General features: G+C 40.5%; 1 protein-coding gene across 1 annotated transcript in view; it reads left to right on the forward strand.

The window, feature by feature from the left end:
* The window catches only part of CDH2 (cadherin 2), a 185,998-nt gene that overhangs the window by 133,720 nt on the left and 28,540 nt on the right, over nt 1-23,738 (forward strand). The window contains exons 4-13 of the mRNA XM_045006439.1: nt 1,949-2,095; nt 4,218-4,373; nt 6,558-6,702; nt 8,428-8,600; nt 13,964-14,101; nt 14,873-15,058; nt 16,778-17,034; nt 19,391-19,533; nt 21,509-21,742; nt 22,118-22,351. Coding sequence (XP_044862374.1) covers nt 1,949-2,095; nt 4,218-4,373; nt 6,558-6,702; nt 8,428-8,600; nt 13,964-14,101; nt 14,873-15,058; nt 16,778-17,034; nt 19,391-19,533; nt 21,509-21,742; nt 22,118-22,351 — 1,813 coding nt within the window. The remainder of the gene's footprint in view (nt 1-1,948; nt 2,096-4,217; nt 4,374-6,557; nt 6,703-8,427; nt 8,601-13,963; nt 14,102-14,872; nt 15,059-16,777; nt 17,035-19,390; nt 19,534-21,508; nt 21,743-22,117; nt 22,352-23,738) is intronic.

Here is a 23,738-nt window from a genome sequence, read left to right on the forward strand (position 1 = left end):
AGTCAAGATTAGACTGGAACTGTAGATTTACAGCAGTAGCGGGAAAGCATTCCTGACACAGAGTTTTCGTATTGTCCCTTAATAATCAAATTGGGGACTGGAAATTATTTTAGGGAAGATAGTCTCCCTCTGGTGGAAACCAATATAAGCCAAGCCAAAGTAACACAAAATCGAACCTACCAATATACAGTTAACCTAATTTATTCTGTATAGTAAATGTGATACTTATACTACACCCACCCCTTATACAACTGCCTGCTTTTTTTACTTCCTTTTACAAAGCATCTTTTACAAAAATAAATATTCTTCATAGGTTGATATAGCCACACTAAACTTACAGTTACAGATCAAAGACTTAAGTATCTGTTTCAAAATAGATTGCATTTAGTTGTGCTAGATATTTTTCTAAGAATAAGCAATTGTTCTGGGTTTTTGAGATATTTAAGGCCAAGTCTTAATAAAGCATGTGGTGGTTCACATTAAATACGCACACAAGAAACTGTTCCTTTCAGAGGACATGTCTTTTCTGCGAAGAAAGTAGTGTTCTTAACTTGGATTTGCTAACATGAATTAAGAAACTCAGGTTAAAATAGCAGTGACAACTCAACTTTTAACTTGAGTTAGCAACTCAAATTAAAGCCTCTAGGAAAGCCTGAGGTTGAATTCCAGCTGTTAACCAGTGTTACAAGCCAAGTTGCTGTGTCATCACTGCTATTTTAACCCAGGTCACATTTTTGCAGCGAAGACAAACCCTTTGGGCCCAGTTCTGGTGCCCTCAGTCACACTCGGGTAGTGCCTTACACGTGAGGGTTTGTCTACACTGCAAAGAGAAATCTGCTGCACCAAATCTGAGTCCAGGTCAGTTGACTTGGGCTTGGGCAACAGGCCAAAAATTGCACTGTAGACACTGAGGCTTGGGTTAGAAGCTGGGCTCTGGGACCCTCCACCCTTGCTGGATTTCAGACCCAGGGCTCCAACCCCAGCCCGAACATCTACACTGCTATTTTTAGCCCCACAGCCCAAGCCGCACAACCACAAGCCAGTTGGCTCTGGCTCTGGCTCTGAGACTCAGCATCATGTTTTTTTCTTTGCAGTGTAGCCTTACTAGATTGGGGCTACTCATTTGTAAGGCATACTCAAAGGGAGTGAGGGTAGCAGAAACTGGCCCTCAGTTTGCACCTGCAGTTTTTAGCCTACAACATATTTACTTGATTAAAAATAACCTTTTTCCCCAAAGTAACTGAAGAATGTATATTGGGTTTTTTTCCCTACCCAGAGTAACATGTCTGCATGCACATGTGCATCAAGAGCTAAATGCTGAAATAACTGCAGATGTAGAGAGGAATATAAAGGCAATGTTGACACCCAGCAGAGATTAATGCCCACTGTGCAAAGTGGGTCATCTACAACATCCATCATGGGTGACATAGGTTTAAAATAATTACAGCATTAATTCTATGGGATTTAATAAGGTCATAAATATTTCAGACATTCCTTACCAGTATGTATTAAACTTCCCTTGGAACTCAAATTATATTTTAACACACCCAGATCTAAATTTAATATACAGCTTCACATTACCTGTACTGTAGTTCCAATTAATGAGATTATATACATATAAAGGCATCCTATTAAAATTCTGCACAATATTAACTACTATCCAGCTGGAATATAGAAAGTGCAAAGTAGTTTACACAGCAGTACCGGGTAATAAATTGCTTATAATTCCATTTGACCTCCAAGTGGCATGCTGAAAAATGAAGGAATTGCTACTGTTTCATAGGAAAAATGTAATAATATTGCTTATTTCCATATTGTACTGTGAACCCAATAAATAGCTTCATAAACATGTAATGAAGAGTGCATCCCAGGCAGTCATGTAATGGTATGAAAAGCATTCTTCAATATACACATTTTTACCAATTCTCATTCTAATGTCTGTTTTAAGGACCAAAAGAAAATTGAAGAAATAGTATTTCCACGGCAACACTTTAAGCCCAGCAGTCATCTGCAGAGACAGAAGAGAGACTGGGTCATCCCTCCAATCAACTTACCAGAAAACTCCAGAGGGCCTTTTCCTCAGGAATTAGTTAGGGTAAGGTAATTAACAATCAAGAAGGCAGAGGTGTGATTTCAGAATTCCTTGGAAGTGAACTTCCGATGTCTTTGATAGTCTTTCTGCTTATCAAAGATTAAAGGACCAAATTCTGCTGTTACATCTATACATAAGATATTGGGCCAAATTCTGTGGTCTGCCAAGCTCTCTTTGTTCTTACATTGAATTACAATGAATTTAAATCAGACAGCAATTGCCCTGAAGTAGGGGGAACCTCTGCTGTGCAAAAGGTGGCAGTTGTAACTCAGCCAACTCTGCTGCATCCTGCATTGGAACACCCCATTTGTGTGTTTGTGTATGTTTTTGTTAGGGGTGGGGGAGGGGAGAGTTAGGCATGTCAGAGGAAGGGAACAAGGGGAAGGGATGGGGCTGATTGAGGTTACACTACCTGTTGTGCAGGAATGCACAGCAAGTAGGTGTCTATTACCAGGCATTCCTGCACAAGATGCAGGGGGTTTAGGGCGGAGGTGTTCCATTAGTGTTGCCCGCACAGTCAATTTACCAAAAGGTGTGTGTGTTTGTGTGTACAGGGTAACAGATGTGTGAACATGGCTCTACCCTGTCTATGCACTTGCAAGTGACTTTTTTAAAGGTGTAGCAAAGGCTACCAGTGAACATACTGTAAAATCAATTTCTACTTTGAACTTAGCTCTTTGCTAACAAAGTTCAGTATTCCCCCTGCAATAACCATGCGATCACAAGCACCTAAATGGTTGCAATACTATCAAGTACAGTAACTCCTCACTTAACGTTCTCCGCTTAACATTGTTTTGAAGTTACATCGCTGCTCCATTAGGGAACATACTCGTTTAAAGTTGTGCAATGCTCCCTTATAACCTACAAGGGAGCATTGCACAAGTTCCTCTTCTCCACCTACTCCCCCTCCCTTCCTCCCTCCCTCCCTCCCTTCCTTCCAGTGCTTCTCCCCCCACCCCCAAACAGTTGTTTGGCAGTGCTTAGGACTTTCTGGGAGGGAGGGAGGGAGGGAGCAGGGAAGTTTCCCCCCCCCCCCAGGCAGGCAGGGCCACCCAGAACGCAGGGGCTTTAGGGGCTGCAGGGCCCTGGGCTAAGGGGGTCCCGGGGCCCTGGCCTGCAGCTCTAAAGCCCCCTTCGGTTTGTGGCCCTGTGAGCATGGGCTGGAGGACTCTGGAGGAGCAGGGGCAGCTGCGCAGTCAGTGGCCAGAAAGAAGCGGCACTTTCCCCTTCAAAGCGCTGCTTCTCTCCGGCCAGCTTTGAAGGGGAAAGTGCTGCTTCTCTCCAGCCACTGGCTGCGCGGTTGCCCCTGCTCCACCTGAGTCCTCCGGCCCGTGCTCACAGGGCCGCATTCCGAAAAGGGCTTTAGAGCTGCAGGCCAGGGCCCCTGGGCCCCGTTAGCCCAGGGCCCTGCAGCAGGACCACACGGGGAGGGAAAGTGGGGCAATTTGCCCTGGGCCCCGCAGGGCCCCCTGCAAGAGTTTTCAGGGGCCCCCATGAGTTTTCAGCAGGTCTTTGGTGGCAGGTCCTTCAGTGCCGCTGAACACACACGGATCGAGTGAAGGACCCACTGCCGAAGACCCGGAGCTTCTTCCACTCCGGGTCTTCAGCGGCAATTCAGCAGCGAGGGCTCCTTCTACTCCGGGTCTTCGGTGGTGAGGGCTCCTTCCGCTCCTGGTCTCCAGCAGCAGTTCAGCGGAAGGACCCACCGCCAAAGTGCCCTGAAGACCCAGACCGAAAGGACCCCCGCCGCCGAAGACCCCACGCCCCCTGAATCCTCTGGGTGGCCCTGCCTTGCAGCCCCTAAAGCCCCTTCGGGTGGCCCTAGATTTAATTGGTTTTAGTAATATAATTCATCCCACTGTGTAAAAAGTAGAGATTTTTAAGAAGGGTCACTTTTCATAAAAAAATTTCTGAAAAATTCAGTGACTGATTTTCTGACAATGTATTATATTATTGAAAAGCCCAAACATTGTATTAGTGTTCATGTCTCTGCCATTGTTTTCACGTAAATATAATTTCAGCCTAAATATTATGTTAAAATGAATGCCAATCTACTGTTCTTGACTCTTAGTTCCAATTTCTTGTTTTTTTAAACTAACATAAACCTCATCTTCTTGACATTCAGATTAGGTCTGATCGTGATAAAAGTCTTTCACTGAGGTACAGTGTTACTGGACCAGGAGCTGACCAACCTCCAACTGGAATCTTCATCATCAATCCCATCTCAGGTCAACTGTCAGTGACGAAACCTTTAGATCGGGAGCAGATAGCTTCATTTCATGTAAGATTTTAATTTACCATAACCAGATTATCAAATCAAAGATTAACATCTGCTTCAAATTTGATTTGTGCATCTGGCACAGTTTTCTACAAGATGTGATTTAAAGAGTTTATACTGGATTGGAATTTATATTTATTCTTCTTATTATACATAATACAGGGAACTCCTAGCATGTTGAAACAGCTTAACAAATGTGAGTTAGTGTATTTAGATAATTAAAGAAGGCTAAAATGTGAATGCTGTAGTTTATTTTTCTGATTTATACCATTGATTACAAATTCCACCATATTGTTTGTTTGACAGAAGTTTATTTTTAATATAACACCCTAACTTGGGCATAATTATACTGGAATTACAGCAGCTAAAATCAGAGAAATGGATGGGAAGAAAAACTACCAGATTCCATTTTCAGGGCAAATCTAAGCATTTTAATGGAATTATAATTGTAAATTAAATCTCTCTCTTTATGAAAGTTATGTTCTTTGCTTTAGAGAAATTGCAAAGTAGACCAAATATTTCTACAGCACTAGTAGGGGAAAAAAAATTGGTTGTAAAGCAGGAAACCAAAGTTTGACCTGAAATGGCCCCCACTTGAAACAATAGGGAAGAGAGACCGGTTCTGGAGATAATTTCCAGAGTAGAATAGTTTTAATGCACAATTTGGTGGCCCATCTGAGGAGCAAGTGTAATCCTACTTTCTGTACAGAGGATTTAGCAGTTGCTATTCATAGATGGAGTTTGACCATGTTAGGGTACAGCAGCTCTAGAATTCATGGGATTTTACCAAGAATTTGGATTAACGAATACAATTTGGTTTAGCTCTTTCCCTTTCAGTTCCAGTTTAAGTAATAGCAACTAAGGAATTTTATGACAACCTCTAAGACCATTTCCCCCCCGCCTCCTATAACTCTGTGTCAAAACTACTTCTGAGCTACACTGACACGTTTTTACCTCCGAGATCTCCAATTTAGGATACACCTACACTACAGCATTTACAGTGGCACCAAGGCAGCTATGCCGCTATAATGCTTATGGTGGAGACACTCTAAGCCAACAAGAGAGAGTTCTGCCGTTGGCTTAATAACTCCTGCCTCTGCGAGAGGTGGTAGCTATGTCGGCAGGAGAAGCTCTCCCACAACATAACTCTGTCTACATCAGCTTCTTTAAGGTAGGGCAACCAAATACCACTTTGGAAAATGTAGGCATAAACGTTAGACCCTTCAATTTTCAGCTGTTTAGTAAGAACAATTTTTACTATACCCTGCCAGCAAAATAAAATAGATATATACAATTAGTCTTTTTTGGGCTTTAAATTAAAAATATTGTCTAGAGTCTTATCTTTCCTTTGAAATATTCTTACAATACAGTTTCCATAATACCATTTCAAAATTTACAAAAATAAAGCAATATTAATTCCACATGGATTACCAACAAAAATTTTCTGATGAAGGACAGAAGACCTCCATATTGATAGTGCAGGATTGGATGTTCCTGGAGACTTTCCACTGGCAATCAGGGTTAAGTACAAAAGCCTATAAAACATTAGGTAGTATTATTATTCCAAAAGTAATTTGGAGTCCGTAAATTAGGCTGACGGGAGTCTGAAACCTGCCCCACAGAAATCTGTCCCCTCTGGGTGAACTATTCAGGTTTATTTTTTCTTTCTCAACCCAAGAAATTTCCAGAAGGAAAAAAGGCCTTCAAAATTAGAAAGAAAAAAACAAAGAAATTGGTATCCTTCCTTAAATGTAAAGGGCTCAGTTCTGCCCTCAGTTACCAGGGTCGGCTCCAGGGGTTTTGCCGCCCCAAGCAGCCCAAAAAAAAAAAAAAGCCGCGATCCCGATCTGCGGCAATTCTTCAGCAGGAGGTCCTTCGCTCCGAGTGGGAGTGAGGGACCCTCCACCGAATTGCCGCCTAATACTTGAAAGTGCCGCCCCGCTCGGGAGTTGATAAGCTGGTGCCTGGAGCCGGCCCTGTCAGTTACACATGTGTTATGCTCATTGAACTCCGTCTACAAAGGCTCCCTCAATAAACTGAAAATTTAAGTCATCAAGATGGGGGAGCAATAAAAGATACTGAAATATATCAGGCTAAAATGGTTAGTGTAAAATTTCCTGTCTGTGCTAACGTCCATGTATGTTCATATGTTTTGCAAACTCACACAATTCCCAATGGCTTTTGCAGCTGAGAGCACATGCAGTGGATGTAAATGGAAACCAGGTGGAGAATCCTATTGACATTGTCATTAATGTTATTGACATGAATGACAATAGGCCTGAGTTCTTACACCAAGTCTGGAATGGAACAGTGCCTGAAGGATCAAAGCCAGGTAAAACATAGCAGGTTTTCTGTGTGAAAATAGATGGGCTTTTAGGTTTTGGAGGAAAATACATTTAGAAGTCGTAACATTTTTGAAAGATGCAATTGACAAAAATTTCAGGAAGCCACTACCCTTAATTTTTAATTTACATTTTTGCAAGCTAAAAATTAATTTAAACGAAAGACTTTGTTACAGATGTTAGGGAATGAGTAAGGGACAATGCAGAGAGAAGGAAAATGGGGAAGGACTACTTTATTTGGACAGCACCCAAATATTTATATTATGGCAGCACCCATTCAAGATTGGAAAAATAAAGGAGGCCAAACAGTTGTTTTGTAACTTTGAAGATTAGCTTGTTGCTAGACAACTGATTAGTGACCTTTTAATACGCCTCTTCCTGTAAAATATCTCTCTCTCCTAACTAGTCAGTTTTTGAATAAAAAAAACACTAAGGGATTAAAAATAAAAACTAAAAGAAGTCAAACAGATTTACAATAATGATACCATATATGGTTGTGGAACAATTTTTTCTCTGCTTATCCTGTGGCAATTTGGGGTATTTGTACATCCTGAAGATTTGTATGTGTTGTACTCTAGCAACCTACTTGAGTGTCCTTTTCAAATGAAGCAAGAAACCAGTGACCTAATGTCTAGAAAAGACAATGTCGGCATTTTAAAAACAAAAGTTTTACAATAGCTTCCTTGTTAGAAAGGAAATGCCATGTAATATCTCTGGAGAGTCTATATAATTATATATACATTTTAAGCCCATTCTCTGTTTTATATATAAAATAAATACAGCTAATATAGTATGTATTACATAATAGATTATGTGCTCTGTATGATACAATTTATTTAGGCCACGGATGACAAAAATGAGAGTCTAAAATTAGCATCTATATCTGTATACAGATGCAATCATGCAGTTGACAGTACACAAGTGCAACAGTACAGTCCATGCCATTAATTGCAGGATTGGAGCCTATATATAGACATGGATGGGAATCTCAGTAATTCTAGGGAAGTTTGGATTTGGAACCAATCTGGGCAATTTAGGACTTTCTCCAGAACCAAAATTATGTCTCTGAACCACCCTCAAAGTTGGAATAAGTTCAGATTTACATCTAGATGCAAATTTTGTGTCAGAAGCCATTTTCTTAGCAGTGCAACAAGGAATTCTTAGGACAACTGACATGTTACTTCAGTTTCTCTCAAGACATATTATGCCAAGTTCAAGTGCCAAGAACCAACATGATTTTAAACAGTCAGGATTGCAAAGGGAAAGAAATAGTATCTAGAAAAGCCCTTGTTTTGATTTTGCGTTGATTTTCATACACAATTAACACATGCGGCACATTTTAAAATTAAACATGTTTTGATTATCAAATGTTTAATTTGGCCCAGTGATTGAGCCTGCTATTTAAACTTTAGAAGCTTCATTGTTAATTAAATGTGTTTATGGCAGAAATGCAGGTTTTGATTGCCTGTGGAGCTTTTTCAGTAATAAGCAAGTTTGATACTTTATAAACACCAGTGCTGTTATCTTCTGTTATGTATCTTAATTGCTTCATTAATCCTGGGACTCAGGCCTACTCAGTTTCCTTTGGGTAAGAGAAAGAATGTGTAATGTTTATCAAGAGAAGTAAACGTTTTGACCATTTTTGTGCTTGTAAGTGACCTTGTGTAATTCAAGTAAACTGTTTATTTAACACTAATTATGTATCGTGCTGTTAGGAACCTATGTGATGACTGTTACTGCTATTGATGCTGATGATCCTAATGCACTGAATGGGATGCTGAGATACAGAATCTTGTCACAGGCCCCAAGCACCCCCTCACCGAACATGTTTACAATCAACAATGAAACTGGTGACATTATCACAGTGGCAGCTGGACTTGATAGAGAGGTAAGGCGGGCCTGAATTTTATTGGTTGTGTTTTAAATGCTGTCCATTTTTGTGTGTATGTAAAATAGTCTGTAGGTAATTTACACATTTTTTTCAAATGTAATGTTTTCCCCCTTGCACAGCACTGCCTAACCAGTACTCCCTTAGAGCTGGCCAGTCCCAAGATTTGAAAACTTGGATTTTGGCAAAAAACCCAGGGGTAAATGATATTTAAAGCTTTGTTTTGCATAGAATGTAAAGCATCTGGTCTCACTCACATTCACTGGAGTTAGGTCAGAAAGAGGAAGGGGACTTGGAGAGAAGGAGTAAGGAAGATGGGGATCTTGCCATGGATATGGTTCGGGGGGAGAGGATGAGATGGAATGGCCTGGAGGTGAGTTTACTTCAGTCTAGAAACAGACTCATCCTGCAGTTTCCAGCAAACGTCCTTACTGTATGTTGGATAAAAAACACAGTCCGCGCCGTTTACTGAGCTTAACTAGTTTAAAGGTTTAATAAGAACATTTTAGGACAAGATTTTACCACCTTAATTAAGCATAAAACATAAATAAAGGATAGTGTAGTGATGAATTACCCAGTCCCTGGGCACAGGTAGGCTGTTTTCGACTTTATTAAATTCATGCTGGTCCAATCTGGTGTATGTCCTGTGTTGCTTTACACACACACACACACACACACACACACACACACACACACACACACACACACACACCCCTGCCTTTGTTAAACACACATTTTTTATACTTTGTCTCGTAACAGCACACAATTTCAAATTATTAAAATTGCCGCATTTATAAACATTCCATTCTAAATATATTTCCTAATACATTTTTACTTTATTCTGCTACAACTCTAATTAGTACTGTCATTTCATTTTTTTTTAAACCATTGCTTTTATGTATTCATTATTTTTTACAACAGCTGTCTTATTGTTACTTATCTGTTTCTTGTAGCTTTGGAGTGGTTGGCTAGTTCTGTCCAGTCATTATCCAGTTTCCCTAGCCTGTCTTGCTAGCGGGATTAAGGCCTGGCTGATAAATTAGTCATTGTTTACCCTGTCCTCTACTTAGACCAAGAATCCACTGTCGATAAGACAAAAACTGACTTTCTGATTTTTTTTTACAGCCTTTGAAAGCTGTATCAATAAGACACATACAGAAAGCACAAAAGTTTCCCTTTGCGTTTTCTTATAAAATATATATATTTACTTCTTTAACATTATTTAATATATATTTAACACAGTTCATTTTACATTTCTTTGCACATAACTCAAAACTTTTTGTGACCTGTCCTGTGACCTGTATTTTAGTGTTAATTAATTAACACAACCGTGATAGAATTGCTCACCCTTCACAGACACGCTTGCCAGCTTGCATTTGTTGAATTAAAAATCACACACAGTGAATGCTGTGGCAGAACAGTGCTGACAAGGACAGCCGGAGCTAGCTATGACTCAGGAGTGGCAGTAGTTCCTCCTTCTTCTCAGCTCCTCAGGAAAAGAGGGGGATGGGAAATAGAGCCATTCTCCTGGCTTGTGATCAAGAGCTCCACATGAAGAGGAAGGATCTAACCTTCCTTCCATCCCTGGACCACACTAGTGGCATGTAGGATAAATCTTCTGACACTCAGATTGATGGATGATTCGTTGAGGGTTTATAATGCCATCATGTAGTAAAATTAACAAATGTTATCTGATCTAAACTTTTTGAGCAAAATTAACAGAAAAAATATTACTACTTTTACATTTTGAAAACATAATTAAAATGAGTACATCAGGATTAATAATGAACAGGGGAAATGGTATTCTTAGTCAGTTGTTCTGAACCCAGGACTGGTATCCAAAAACTTCTGAATTCTTCTGATTCTGGCTCTAACAATAATTCCTCCATGTAGTGTTGGAAAAGTCACTTAGATTCACTTGATGTTGCCCCTTTAAACTAAAAGAAAGGTTTGGGTTTTCATCTACCTCCGGTTTTGGAACCCAGGGATCTTCTTTGACATGTGTACTTTCAGAAGGACTTACAGTCTGTATAAATGGTATCTCTGTCTTCTACTACATAGCAATTAGCAGTACCTGATTTACCATAGAAGAAATCAGCTGCCACATCTGATTGGGGGTTGGACTAGATGATCTCTTGAGGTCCCTTCCAACCCTAATAATAATAATAATCTATTATCAGGACTTCCCTGTAGACCCTCAAACTAACAATAAAAGAGTCCTTCCACCACAGTAGTTTGCCATTCATTCTACTCACTGATCGCTTTACTGATGTCCAAATGAATAATTGTTTGTAAAAGATGTTGGAAAAAATAAGTGCTTTTGACATCTTTGTTGAATATTGTTGTATTGCCTGAGAGATATTCATTTAAAATACTAAACTAGACAAAAATAAGATAAAGGCATTTTTAATCCATAATAGACTAAGACAACATGAGTATATTTCCAGATGATGGGAGCTAATGGTATGCACATTTGGAAATTTAGAAGCAAATTGTGTCTGCTCTAAAACAACTGCCCTGGAGTGGAAAGGATATCGAGTGTCCTTCCCAAGCAGAGGCAGCCATCGGTTGGTTGCTTCAATAAAGGAGATCACGTTGAAGAAGCCAGATACTTTGCAGTTCTAATAGTGCTGGTAGAGGGATGTGTCTCAGGAGCCCAAGTACTCATTCACTAGCCAGCTGCTCTAACCCGGAGTAGGGAAGTGCATACTGCACTGTTACAGGAGCTGCCAGTGAGCATCCTGAAGGTGCTAGGCTGCACCTGGATAATGTTTTATCATTTCATGTCTACCTTGTCTTGGGTACAACATCTTGTTCCCCTTGTAAGAGCTTTAATTTGGCCCGTAGAACATTGGACATATGCCTGTTCTTTGCAAAAGTTTAAACTATATGGGCCAGATCCTTTAGGCCTGTTTACAGAGTAGTAAGGGGCATGTTAGCTTTAGGTAGCTTGATGAACCAGCTGAATATCAAGCTGACCCATGGTATGGAGTGTTGGGCCTGGTGTGTAAAAGGGGAAATGAGGGAACCCACACTCACTTCCCAGGTGAAAGTTAACTATGAGGTGGTTACCTACATTATCGGAAAAACACCAGTGTAGGAACTGTTTGGAGCTGTGCCGCTGTAGTCACTGTAGTGTAGACAATAACCAATGATTCTTACCTTGTGTCTGAGGTTAGCTAGATGGAGTGCTCTTTTCTCTTACTGCCTGCCTGGGGTGAGAGTGGAAAGATTTCACCCAGTGGGACTGTCTTCTCTCCCTATCTGACAGTTCTTTTTCAGGGGTGTTGCTGTGAAGTTCCTACAGAGGCTGAAGCGTGCTGGGCTATTCCTTCCTTGTGCGTGCCCAATGCCTCCCAACAATCTCATCCCGAGTAGTTCATCTTTCATACATGAGGGTCAGACTAAGAAGAATATTTAGATTGCACGCTCATTGGGATGGGACCCTATGTTTGCTTGATATGTGGGGTGTGCGTCAAATAAGATGATGATTCTGGAAAAGAGGAGGACTTGGGTAGCCATGTAATCCTAACACAATTCTCTAGCGCTTCAGAACTTGTGACTTCAGAGCCAAGACGGGTCATAGAGCTCCTGCTGTCTTTCTGCCACAGAAGAATCTGGGCCCAGGATTTGGCCTAATATTTTTGTGTTATGTTTATTGTTTTACAATAAGCAATGCACAGTTGTTCCATAGCATAAATGTAACAAATGTATTCCTTTGATTCTTTCATCACTACATGTCTTGTTTATGTATCATGAACAAACCCTTAAGAGGATTTTTATACCTGTATTTTCTTGAAGAAGCAGAATCAGTTTTATATATAAACAGTATTGTTTTATAAAGAATGATTTGCTCTCACTGTCCAGGGCCCTGTATAGAAAAGGATGGAAGTACATGCTTAAGGGACTTAAACATGCACTTACGTGCTTCTCTAAATAGGAATGGTTTCGTGAATTGGACCCTGGATCTTTTGCATGTGAAAGTCAGGCGCAAGTGTGCATACTCTTACAAGTGTACATGCTTTTAAAAACTTAAGCCACTATGTATATGATAATATCAATCCCAGGTTTGAAAGCAAATGAGAAATTTTAATTGAATGGACCCTTGGTAGTTTTCTTGAAAGTAATTATCTTGTGGGGGAAGGGTTAAATCAAAGATTTCTGTCTTGTAACTTATGTTGTGAAATAATCAGTTGTACATCTCCAGTTTACAAGCAATCAGAATGTGTGGGGGAAAGGATGTGGTTTTGTAGGAAATAAAAAAAAACTGTGCTTTTCTTTAAGTATCCTTATTTTGACAGAAAAAAAATTCTTTAGCTGTCTCCATAAACCATTCATGAAAGTAACATTTCAGAGTAATAACAAATGCTCATGTCATTGCCAGTTTTCTGCTGGAGGAAGAACTGAATTTCATACCATAGTGCCATCCCACCAAGCTAGGGAGTGCTAAAGCTGAAGTTGAATTGGTAAATGTAGTGTTAAAAAAAAACTTTATTTACATTTTGCAATAGAAATGTACAGAAAATCTTCGTAATTTGTTTTAAAAAAATCTTATACATTCAGTCGTAAGGTCTAGTTGGTTTTGAGATCTAATCTGTCAGGCAATTCTTTTTCATAGAACTAACATTGAGCCTCAGAAAGACCTGGCATACTTCCAGCAATGATTTAAGAATACAGATTCTCTCTACTGTGTGCTGTTTTTAACAACACATAAAGCAACTGGCACTGGCAAATTGAGAGAAGGAAGGGAATATCTTGTTTGGAATGTTTAACATTTATAGAAATAATCAGGGACGGAGGGAAGGGGGTGTTCCAGTTACTTTACTAGTTTCTGTTAGCCTTGACAGCTCCAGTTTCCATAGTGATATCAAGAAGTTGCAGCTACATTCTAATACTTAGGCTTCGCTACAATAAAGCCTTGGCAGTTGTAGTCATTTGGCCAAAAATATTCCCTGGCTCAGATCTCATAAAACCCTTTAGGATTTACTACTTATTTAGGCTGAACTACTATACTTTTTTTCCATTTAAAACAAAACAAAAAGTTTAGTCAAAAATCTACTTCTGTGGTAATAACAGTAAGTTGTATAAAGTTCTTTCATTATTCATAGTAAGAACATATCGTGCAAGCCTCCCCAATCACAAGTGATGTATGAAAAATGCAGGCAATTTAATATATTTAGATGCAAACCACTGCTATACTTCTGGTGATGTAAACTTTGCTTCAGTCATTTCAACTGATGTTAACTGGAATAAACAGTATGATAGGCTCTTTGCGTAATAAAGCACAATTTATGGAACACCTGCTGTCTTACTGGAATGTTGTTTTTGTCTATAACTTATGTTGGTGTCATTTTGTGTTTTAGAAAGTACAGCAGTATACATTAATAATTCAAGCTACGGACATGGAAGGAAACCCAACATATGGTCTTTCAAACACAGCAACTGCTGTCATCACAGTGACAGATGTCAATGACAATCCTCCAGAGTTCACTGCTATGACTGTAAGTACAGGACAGAAGTAAATGAAGGGTATGAATGTTTATGGCCATTATTAAGGAATTTTTCACATTATATATATATATATATATATATAATATGAATTGAAAATATTTGTTACTTATCTAATAACCTGCTGTGTTGCAAGGATTTAACCAAGAGGAGAATCTGTCCCTTAGGACATACCATACTTAATTCAAAATATAGTATTTAGCTAAGGAATCAACGCCCTCTTTTCTAGGTGGTTTCAGATAGGTTTTAGTTTGCTAGCTCTCATTCCTGTTTGATAATAGTAGACTGCCAGGTGGTGTTCTCCTTTATTAAAGTATTTGTCAGATTTTTTTTCCCCAAATAAATGGATAACAGAATTTTAATTAAATTGACTAAAGCAAGACATCAGGAATCCTCACAGGTTTTCAATCCTCAGGTGATATAAATTGTCATAGCTCCATTGAAGACAATTTACACCAGCTGAGGCTCTTCCTCTTAGTATACAATTGAACTAAGATGAATACCAGTTTCTGTGCCCTGATGAGTATTTCATGGTGCTGTTATACACTGATATATATAATATGAACATAAGAACGGCCATACTGGGTCAGACCAAAGGCCCATCTAGCCCAGTATCCTGTCTTCCAGCAGTGGCCAATGCCAGGTGCCCCAGAGGGAATGAACAGAACAGATAATCACCAAGTGATCCATCCGCTGTCGCCCATTCCCAGCTTCTGTCAACCAGAATGTAAAATATGTAAAAATATATGTTTTTTTTGTTGTAGTTCTATGGCGAGGTACCTGAAAATAGAGTGGACATCATAGTAGCTAATCTAACTGTAACTGATAAGGATCAGCCACACACTCCTGCCTGGAACGCAATGTACCGAATGACTGGTGGAGATCCTACAGGCCGATTTACTATTCTGACTGATCCAAATAGTAATGATGGGTTGGTAACTGTTGTGAAGGTAAGTGATATCCACAACTCATTGAATTAAGCAGAGACAGAGAAGTAGGAGAGCACTGAGAATAAGTATCTCCCTGCTGTTTAATCCTGAGGCCAGTGTGAAATTTGAAATTAAAATTAATGTGCACCATGCTTGTTCTGAAAGTAACTGGTTCACCTTTTGAATGGTCCTCCTACTTACATTATCATGGACAATCTAAAATACCAATTCTGAAAATCAGGTTTAAATGGCAGATTAGAAAATCTTTATTTGCCAGAAATAAAAATTAGCCTGTGAAAAAGCCATGCGCCTAGCGGTGGCATCAGAACTAGCATTAACGGCTGTCTGTTTTAATAGTAAACAAACTGCTTTCTATCTTTTGGTCAGCATTGGTCTTCCAGGCCTAGGGATGCCTTTCCCCACAAATATGATGCCAGTTTGTTTCCATTAGGCAGCTGACACAAAATAGCCAATCAGGATGATATCAGAGGGGAAGGAGAGTGGTGTTAGTAATGGTAGGAAGCTACTTTTCAACAGGCTTCTAAAGGACGATGCTATTTTTAAGACCTCATTCAAAAGCCTTGTATGGAGCAGGTTCTTCTTCTTCATTCACCAGCCAAAAAAGTCCTGGACTGAAGGAATGACTTGGTTTTTTTAAGTTATGATAAAAAGGCAGTACTACAATTTGAATCTGTCAAGAAGTAGTCCCCTTTCCTCTCATCTGTCTGATAAGTGTCCGGACTCTTAGTTTGTCTGGTTCATTTTTGGATCCATCCACTCAAGTGGGTGACAGGATATGAAATCCAGCACTCAGGCTTGAAATGCCTGTGTTCCAATCTGGGATATGGTGGCATTATTTATTTATTTATTTATTTATTTATCCTTCAGTACTTTTCCGGGGGGGGGGGGAATCTACGGCTTTATACAGCAATCTAGGCTACATTGCATGCTTGGTTTTTTTTCCACAAGTCCCTATGCTGTATAATTGTCATTTCTTGAGAGATACCAGTTGTGTTTGATTCTGCTGACAAGACACACTTGACTGCCTATGTTCCTTGTATTTAGGAACGTATTAATCCATTTCAGATCTATTGACAGTTAGAAACTTGAAACCTCTGAAAGAGCAAACAAAATAATACTCAAAACAAACCAGTATAGAGAATCAAATAAAATTCCCAAGGGCATAATATGCTTGAAATACTTCAAATTAAATTATTTTTTTAAACTGACAGTAGAGAGGCAAAAAAGTAAATCTAGATAAATAAATGACATTCTGGGGAAACCCCCCAGAAAAGTTGTAAGCACCGATTAGATTAGGACTAATTTGGCTTAAGGACTCTTGAGAGGGCAGAAGTTGGCAGGAGATTCTTCACCAGCCACAGTGAAAAAGGAACATGCTCCTTGAGGGACAAGGAGTGGCTGAACCCACTAAGCAGGGGTCAGATAAGCTGTCATTGCCCCTTGAATCCCTTTGCCTATGGATGTTCCTAGCTGCCCTTGGCACTAGAAGAGCTGCTGCAGAAATTGTCCTGAAGTGCTGCAGAATTCCGTAGTCCAGAAAAACATATAGAAACTTTATATGTACTGGTTTTGCAGTGGTTCTTTTTTGTTTAGGCTCTGTGTTCATCTAGCTCAATATAAGCGTTATAAAACAGAAGAACTTTTAAAGTAATTTTTTGTTTGCATGCCAGTCACTACTATGAGCAACTGCTAATATTTCCCCCCTTTTGTTTTTGCCAGCCAATAGACTTTGAGACCAATAGGATGTTTGTACTTACTGTAGCTGCGGAAAATCAAGTGCCTTTGGCCAAGGGAATTCAGCATCCTCCTCAGTCAACAGCAACTGTATCCATTACCGTCATTGATGTGAATGAGAGTCCATATTTTGTCCCAAACCCTAAGCTTATAAGGCAGGAGGAAGGGCTTCTTGCTGGTAACATGTTAACTACTTTCACCGCTCAGGACCCAGATCGTTACATGCAGCAAACTGCTCTAAGGTATGGTGTAAAACACATCCCTGTCTTATCCCATGCTGTTAATCTCAAAATTGGGCCTAATCCCCCAGCCCTCTGCACAGGCTCTGTAGGCTTGAAACAGAATACAGAATGCTGTATTTCTCTTTGGGGATGGCCATGAAGTGAAGAGCCCATGTATGATTTCTCTGTTTACTACAGCACCCCAGAGAGGGAATTATGGGTGGACTGCAAATAAGTCTGCATCTAGTGCAGATCTGCAGGTACAGCAAACTGTGGCATCTTCTTCTGCTCACAGGGCTCAAATTCCTAGAATCATAGAATCTCAGGGTTGGAAGGGACCTCAGGAGGTCATCTAGTCCAACCCCCTGCTCAAAGCAGGACCAAACCCAACTAAATCATCCCAGCCAGGGCTTTGTCAAGCCTGACCTTAAAAACCTCTAAGGAAGGAGATTCCACTACCTCCCTAGGTAACCCATTCCAGTTCTTCACCACCCTACTAGTGAAAAAGTTTTTCCTAATATCCAGCCTAAACCTCCCCCTCTGCAACTTGAGACCATTACTCCTTGTTCTGTCATCTTCTACCACTGAGAACAGTCTAGATCCATCCTCTTTGGAACCCCCTTTCAGGTAGTTGAAAGCAGCTATCAAATCCCCCCTCATTCTTCTCTTCTGCAGACTAAACAATCCCAGTTCCCTCAGCCTCTCCTCATAAGTCATGTGCTCCAGCCCCCTAATCATTTTTGTTGCCCTCTGCTGGACTCTCTCCAATTTATCCACATCCTTCTTGTAGTGTGGGGCCCAAAACTGGACACAGTACTCCAAATGAGGCCTCACCAGTGCTGAGTAGAGGGGAATGATCACATCCCTCGATCTGCTGGAAATGCCCCTACTTATACAACCCAAAATGCCATTAGCCTTCTTGGCAACAAGGGCACACTGTTGACTCATATTCAGCTTTTCGTCCACCGTAACCCCTAGGTCCTTTTCTGCAGAACTGCTGCCCAGCCATTCGGTCCCTAGTCTGTAGCAGTGCATGGGATTCTTCCGTCCTAAGTGCAGGACTCTGCACTTGTCCTTATTGTCATCAAGGTACCTAAACACATACAGAACTTTAAGCATATGGGCTGTCCCAGTGAATTGAGTAGGGTTTAAGTTTATGCTCATGCTAACGTATCTTGCTGATCAGGGTCGTAGGCTGTGATTGCTGTGGCTCAACTTTATGGCTGCCCTGCATCAGATCAGGATTCATTATCCCATCCCCAATTCATGCAGGCAAAAAAAATCTTTCATTTGTGCTTTCCTTGTAAAATGAGACTTCATATAATTTTACTGTTTCTGTATTATTTAGGGCTGGTCTAGAAAATTATATCAATCCAACTATGTTGTTCCGAGTGTGAAAAATCCACACCTCTAAGCGATGTAGTTAAGATGACCTACGTTCCCTGTAGACAGAACTAGGTCAACACAAGAATCCTTCCATCAACTAACTATTGCCTCTTGGGAGGTGGATTTACTAGAGTGACAGGAGAAGTAAGCAGCTATGCCACTGTTGCGTTTTAGCCTTAGTTAATTAGTTATTATTGGTGATATTTGCTCATTTGGGGCCATAAAAGTCATATATAGGTCTATAACTTTGTAGCCTAGTACTGTTGTTTTTATTTTAAATATCACATGAGCTAAGATAGTTTCTAATTTATTTAAACTAATAATTGATACAATGACAACTTCTTATAAGGAAGGGTGGTTTTGAATGACCCTATTCCTTCAAATCAGAGTCAGAGAGTACAGTAAAACTAGTTGGATACACTGAGGTATCCATAGAAAACCAATGATTTATTGTCATCAACTGGGACTGAAAGAGCTTAAAATAAGAGGGTCACTTCTGTCAAATCAGAATATGTCTACTATCTCCTTCCTCTCTTTGCACATGTACACACACACGGTTAACAGAATTGAGAAGGCCGCAATAATGGCTCTCATGCTATAACTCAAGTAGGAGTTCCTATTAAAATACTTTAATCATGGTTGAATGTGAAATTGCATTCTTGAAGTGAATAAGTCATATGCAACTTAAGAAAATTGTGCATTTTACTAATTTATGACGTGTATGTTCACTTTTCAGACAGTTGTATATAACTGATTTAAAATAGACTTAGGTAACAGCTTACTTACATGTCCAGGCTTTTAAAAACTTTCTTTATTAAAACAGTACGTGTATCCAAAAAAAACTCTAGAATGCAAGCTAATAAATTGAAACTCATAAAATATTGTTACAGTACCAGATATATGCGTTTTCAGAAAATGAGTTAAAATATATTTTTCATTTTTGAAAACCTTATTGGAGGATAAATAACATTTCTTATCGTCAAATATGCAGGTACTCAAAGCTTTCAGATCCTGCAAACTGGCTAAAAATTGACCCAGTTAGTGGACAGATAACTACAATTGCAGTTTTGGACAGAGAGTCACAGTATGTGGAAAATAACATGTATAATGCGACTTTCCTTGCATCTGACAATGGTATGTATTCGCATTTATATATATTCAGAAAGTTTTAATTCTGTATATTTGAATAACATTGTATCGTACTAGCACGGAAAGCAAAAATGTAAGAATAAATGGTCAATTTTCACCATGGCAGAAGGTACTAAAATTAGAGTTAATATATTGATCAGATATCTGGAAAATGGGTTAACCCGTGAGGTTGCAAATTTTGCTGATGACACAAAATTATTTAGGACAGTGAAGTCCAGCGAAGGCTGTGAGGAGCTGCAGGAGGCTCTAATCAAGCTTGGTGAATGGGCAACGTAATAGCAGATGAAATTCAGTGTTAAAATGCAAAGTAATGCATGTTGGAATGAAAAAGTGCACTATATCTTTCTAGTTCTAAACTAACTGCAACACCTGGGGGGAAAGGCCAGGCCATCCTCGTGGATTTCTCAGAGAAGATCTCTCCTCTATGTTAAGCTGCAGTTAGAGAAGCAAACAAAATTGTAGGATGCACAAGAAATGGGATGGGAACTAATATGGAAAATACACCTCTACCCCAATGTAACACAAATTCGGATATAATGCAGTAAAGCAGCGCTCCGGAGGTGCGGGGCTGTGCACTCCAGTGGATCAAATCAAGTTCGATATAACGCGGTAAGAGTTTTTGGCTCCCGAGGACAGTGTTGTATCGGGGTAGAGGTGTATTACAATTCCATTAATCAGTGATATACCCTCATCTGGGATACTGTGTTACTTACTAGTCACCTCATCTCCAAAAAGGATTTTGTGGATTTAGGAGTATATATTCAGAGTGTGGGAAAACATCTCATATGAAGAGAAAATTTAGAAGAGATGATTAAGAGGTGACATCATAAAAGTATTTAAAATAGTAAATAGTATATGGAAGGTAGAGCAGAAACTTATATTTTCCTTATTTCATAACATAAGCACAGAGGGGCATTTAATGAAATTGAAAAGTGGCAAGTTTCACACAATGGGTAATTATATTGTGGAACTTGTTACCATGGGTTGTCATTGTAGGCAGAATTTAACAAGATTTAAAGAAGTATTAGATACTATACAGATAAAAATATCCAGAGTTAGAAAAGTAAATACTAAAAAAAATGAGTTTTGGAAGGGATGTAAAATATCATGCTTAGGGGTTTAGGTCAATCTAATTATTGGAGGTTAGGTGGAGAGGTCTCTGGAGGGTGGGATTATCTCCGATCTGGCTACTGCAGGGTTGTTCGCCTCTTTCTCTGAAGCATCTGGTGTTGGCCACTGTTGGAGATAGCTTATTGGGCTGGATGAACTACTGTTCTGGTCCAGTATGGCAATTCCTTTGCTCCTGTATTCACCAGCTAAGGCCCTAATCATGCAGACACTTGTGCCTTCAAAGAACATTCCCTATGAAGACAGTGAAACTACTCATGTGCAGGTTTGCAGCCTCGAGGCCAAGCACCAGATTTTGTTTATAAAGCCAGAGCCCTAAAATATAGATATGTGGAAGTGCACTGCCCCAGCATGAGCTCCTGGAGGCATTTTGCTTTGATGGCAGGCCAAAGCAGCCCCTACTTTGTGCTTTCAGAGACTGCAGAGAGTACAAACCAATTCCAGTGCTGTTCAGTTGGCTCCACTTTTGTCCTCAGAGAACATTGACACTGCTATCAATGCTCGGCTCAAGCAGTTCTTGGGCAGGCCCAGTCAGAGTCTACCTTGAAGTGTTCACAGTTATTTCAAAAGCACGTGTAAGGTTTATTAATAGGTGACATTGAGACATTAAACATGAAAAACATTATAAAACAATTTGGTATATTTTGAGTAACGTAAGGGTAGAAGAAGCATGTTTTGTTGTCAATGTTTTAATTATCCTTTCAAATCAAATTTCAGTTTACGTTGTAACTGAACACATGTACATGGGTAGCTGAAATATGCTTGTGTGAAATATTTAAATAGGTTTCTAGTAGGAAGCAAAATTAAGATACCAATTTTTTTTTTCTTTAAGGAATTCCTCCTATGAGTGGGACTGGCACTCTTCAGATATATTTGCTTGACATTAATGATAATGCACCCCAAGTGCATCCTCAAGAGGCTACAACCTGTGAAACGCTACAGCCTAATGCAACTAACATCACAGCAACAGACCGTGATATTGATCCGAATGCAGGACCATTTGCCTTTGAACTGCCAGAAACTCCTCCTAGTATTAAGAGGAATTGGACCATCATTCGTATTAGTGGTAAAATTAATTTACACAATGGAAACTTTAATCTTTTTAAATGAACTACTGCCTGCATTTTGTTTTGTTTCTTTTTGTCTGGCGATGGTTATTTCCCTAGATGCTCGGATTTTTTAGATTAATGTGAATGAAATGTTACCAAATGCCATTAAAGTGAGCTCCCTTGAGAATGAGAGAAAGATATTTTAAAAGTAAGATTTAGAAACTAACGTTCACAGTAATACGAAGTCTCTGGCACCCTATATGGGTACATCCGGTACATCCAGTAACAGAAGGTTAATATAAAGTTCAGAAACCTGTAAATTTCCCATCATTGTTTAACATCCACATAAGCAGTAAATTTTATTTTTACACCTAATATATTTTCTCATATAGGTGATCATGCCCAACTTTCGTTAAGGATCAGGTTCCTTGAGGCTGGTATCTATGATGTTCCTATAATAATCACAGATTCTGGAAATCCTCCCAAGTCCAGCACATCTGTTCTGAAGGTGAAGGTTTGCCAGTGTGACATAAACGGAGACTGTACTGATGTAGATCGGATTGTTGGTGCAGGACTGGGCACGGGTGCCATCATTGCAATTCTGCTCTGTATCATCATCTTGCTCGGTAAGTACATGGGTCTTTTGAAATTTGGTTTTTTAAGCTCTTCTCATAGTATTTCACAAGAGCAAACCTAAACAGATAACATGAGGTTTTTTTCAAAAAGATTTTTACGTGTATGGTAATAGTATACCTACCCCCTCAGCCATCCAAGTGCTGATACATAGATCCCAAGGCCAGAAACAACCATTGTGATCATCTGGTCTGACCTCCTATATAACGCAGGCCATAGAACTTCCCCAAAGTAATTCCTAGAGCAGATCTCTCTGCCATGAGCAGGACCAGACAAGGATCTTGCCTCCTAAAGAATTTCCCATATTCAGCTTTATAGCTTTGATGCAGTGTTAAGATTTTCTGGTGATAATTACTAATACAATATTAGGAATATGTGAGCCAGCTGGCAGGTGGCCTTTGTGTGGGCACTTCAAGACTGCTGGTTCAGGAGCTGCCCTTTTGTGCTTACCACACTCTGTGCTAATAGGAATGCAGAGACTCCTTCCTCCAGGCACGTTGTGGGGCGCACATTGCCTCATGTGGGTGGAGAAGAGGAGAGGCCACAGCCATGGCCATCAGAGGCCCAGTCTCTCCCCAGGCTGCTGCAGGTGTGACTCAACACCATCCCCAACAGGGGTCAGTGCCTGTAAGACACAATTTGGCTTTGTTATCTCAAGCCCAATGGAATTAAGTAAAGTAGTTTATGATTTGGGAAGGTGGCACATCACAGTCCCTCCTACAAGGCCTGACAAGCAGCTAGTCATGCAAGAGCAGAGGTATGTGTTTGTCTAAGTCACGGGTGGGCAAACTACGGCACACCGGCCACATCCAGCCCACGGGACCGTCCTGCCCGGCCCAGGAGGCTCGCCCCTGGCCCTTCTCCTACTGTTCCCCCTCCCCCGCAGCCTCAGCTCGCTCACTCTGCTGCTGGCGCAGTGCTCTGGACAGCGGGGCTGTGAGCTCCTGGGGCAGCGCAGCTGCAGAGCCCAGCCTGACCTGGTGCTCTGTGCTGTGTGGTGGTGGCGGCAGCCATTGGTGCTCCAGGCAGTGCGGTAAGGGGACAGGGAGCAGGGGGATTGGATAGAGGGCAGAGGAGTTTGGGGTGGTGGTCGGGGGGTGGGGGTGGTCAGGGTGGAAATGGGGTTGAATGGGGCAGGGGTCCCAGAGGCAGTCAGGAAGGAGGGGATTGGATGGGGCAGCAAGGGGCAGTCAGGGGCAGAGGTTCTGGGGGCAGTCAGAGGACAGAGAGAAGGGGTGGTTGGATGGGGCAGGGGTCCCTGGGGGGGGCAACAGGAATGAGAGGAGGGGTTGGATGGGGCGGCAGGAGTCCGGGGGTAGTCAGGGGACAGGGAGCAGGGGTGTGTGGATGGGGCAGGGGTCCCAGGGGGCCGTTAGGGAC

This window comes from Mauremys mutica, chromosome 2 (genome assembly GCF_020497125.1).
Source record: "Mauremys mutica isolate MM-2020 ecotype Southern chromosome 2, ASM2049712v1, whole genome shotgun sequence".
Taxonomy (NCBI): domain Eukaryota; kingdom Metazoa; phylum Chordata; order Testudines; family Geoemydidae; genus Mauremys; species Mauremys mutica.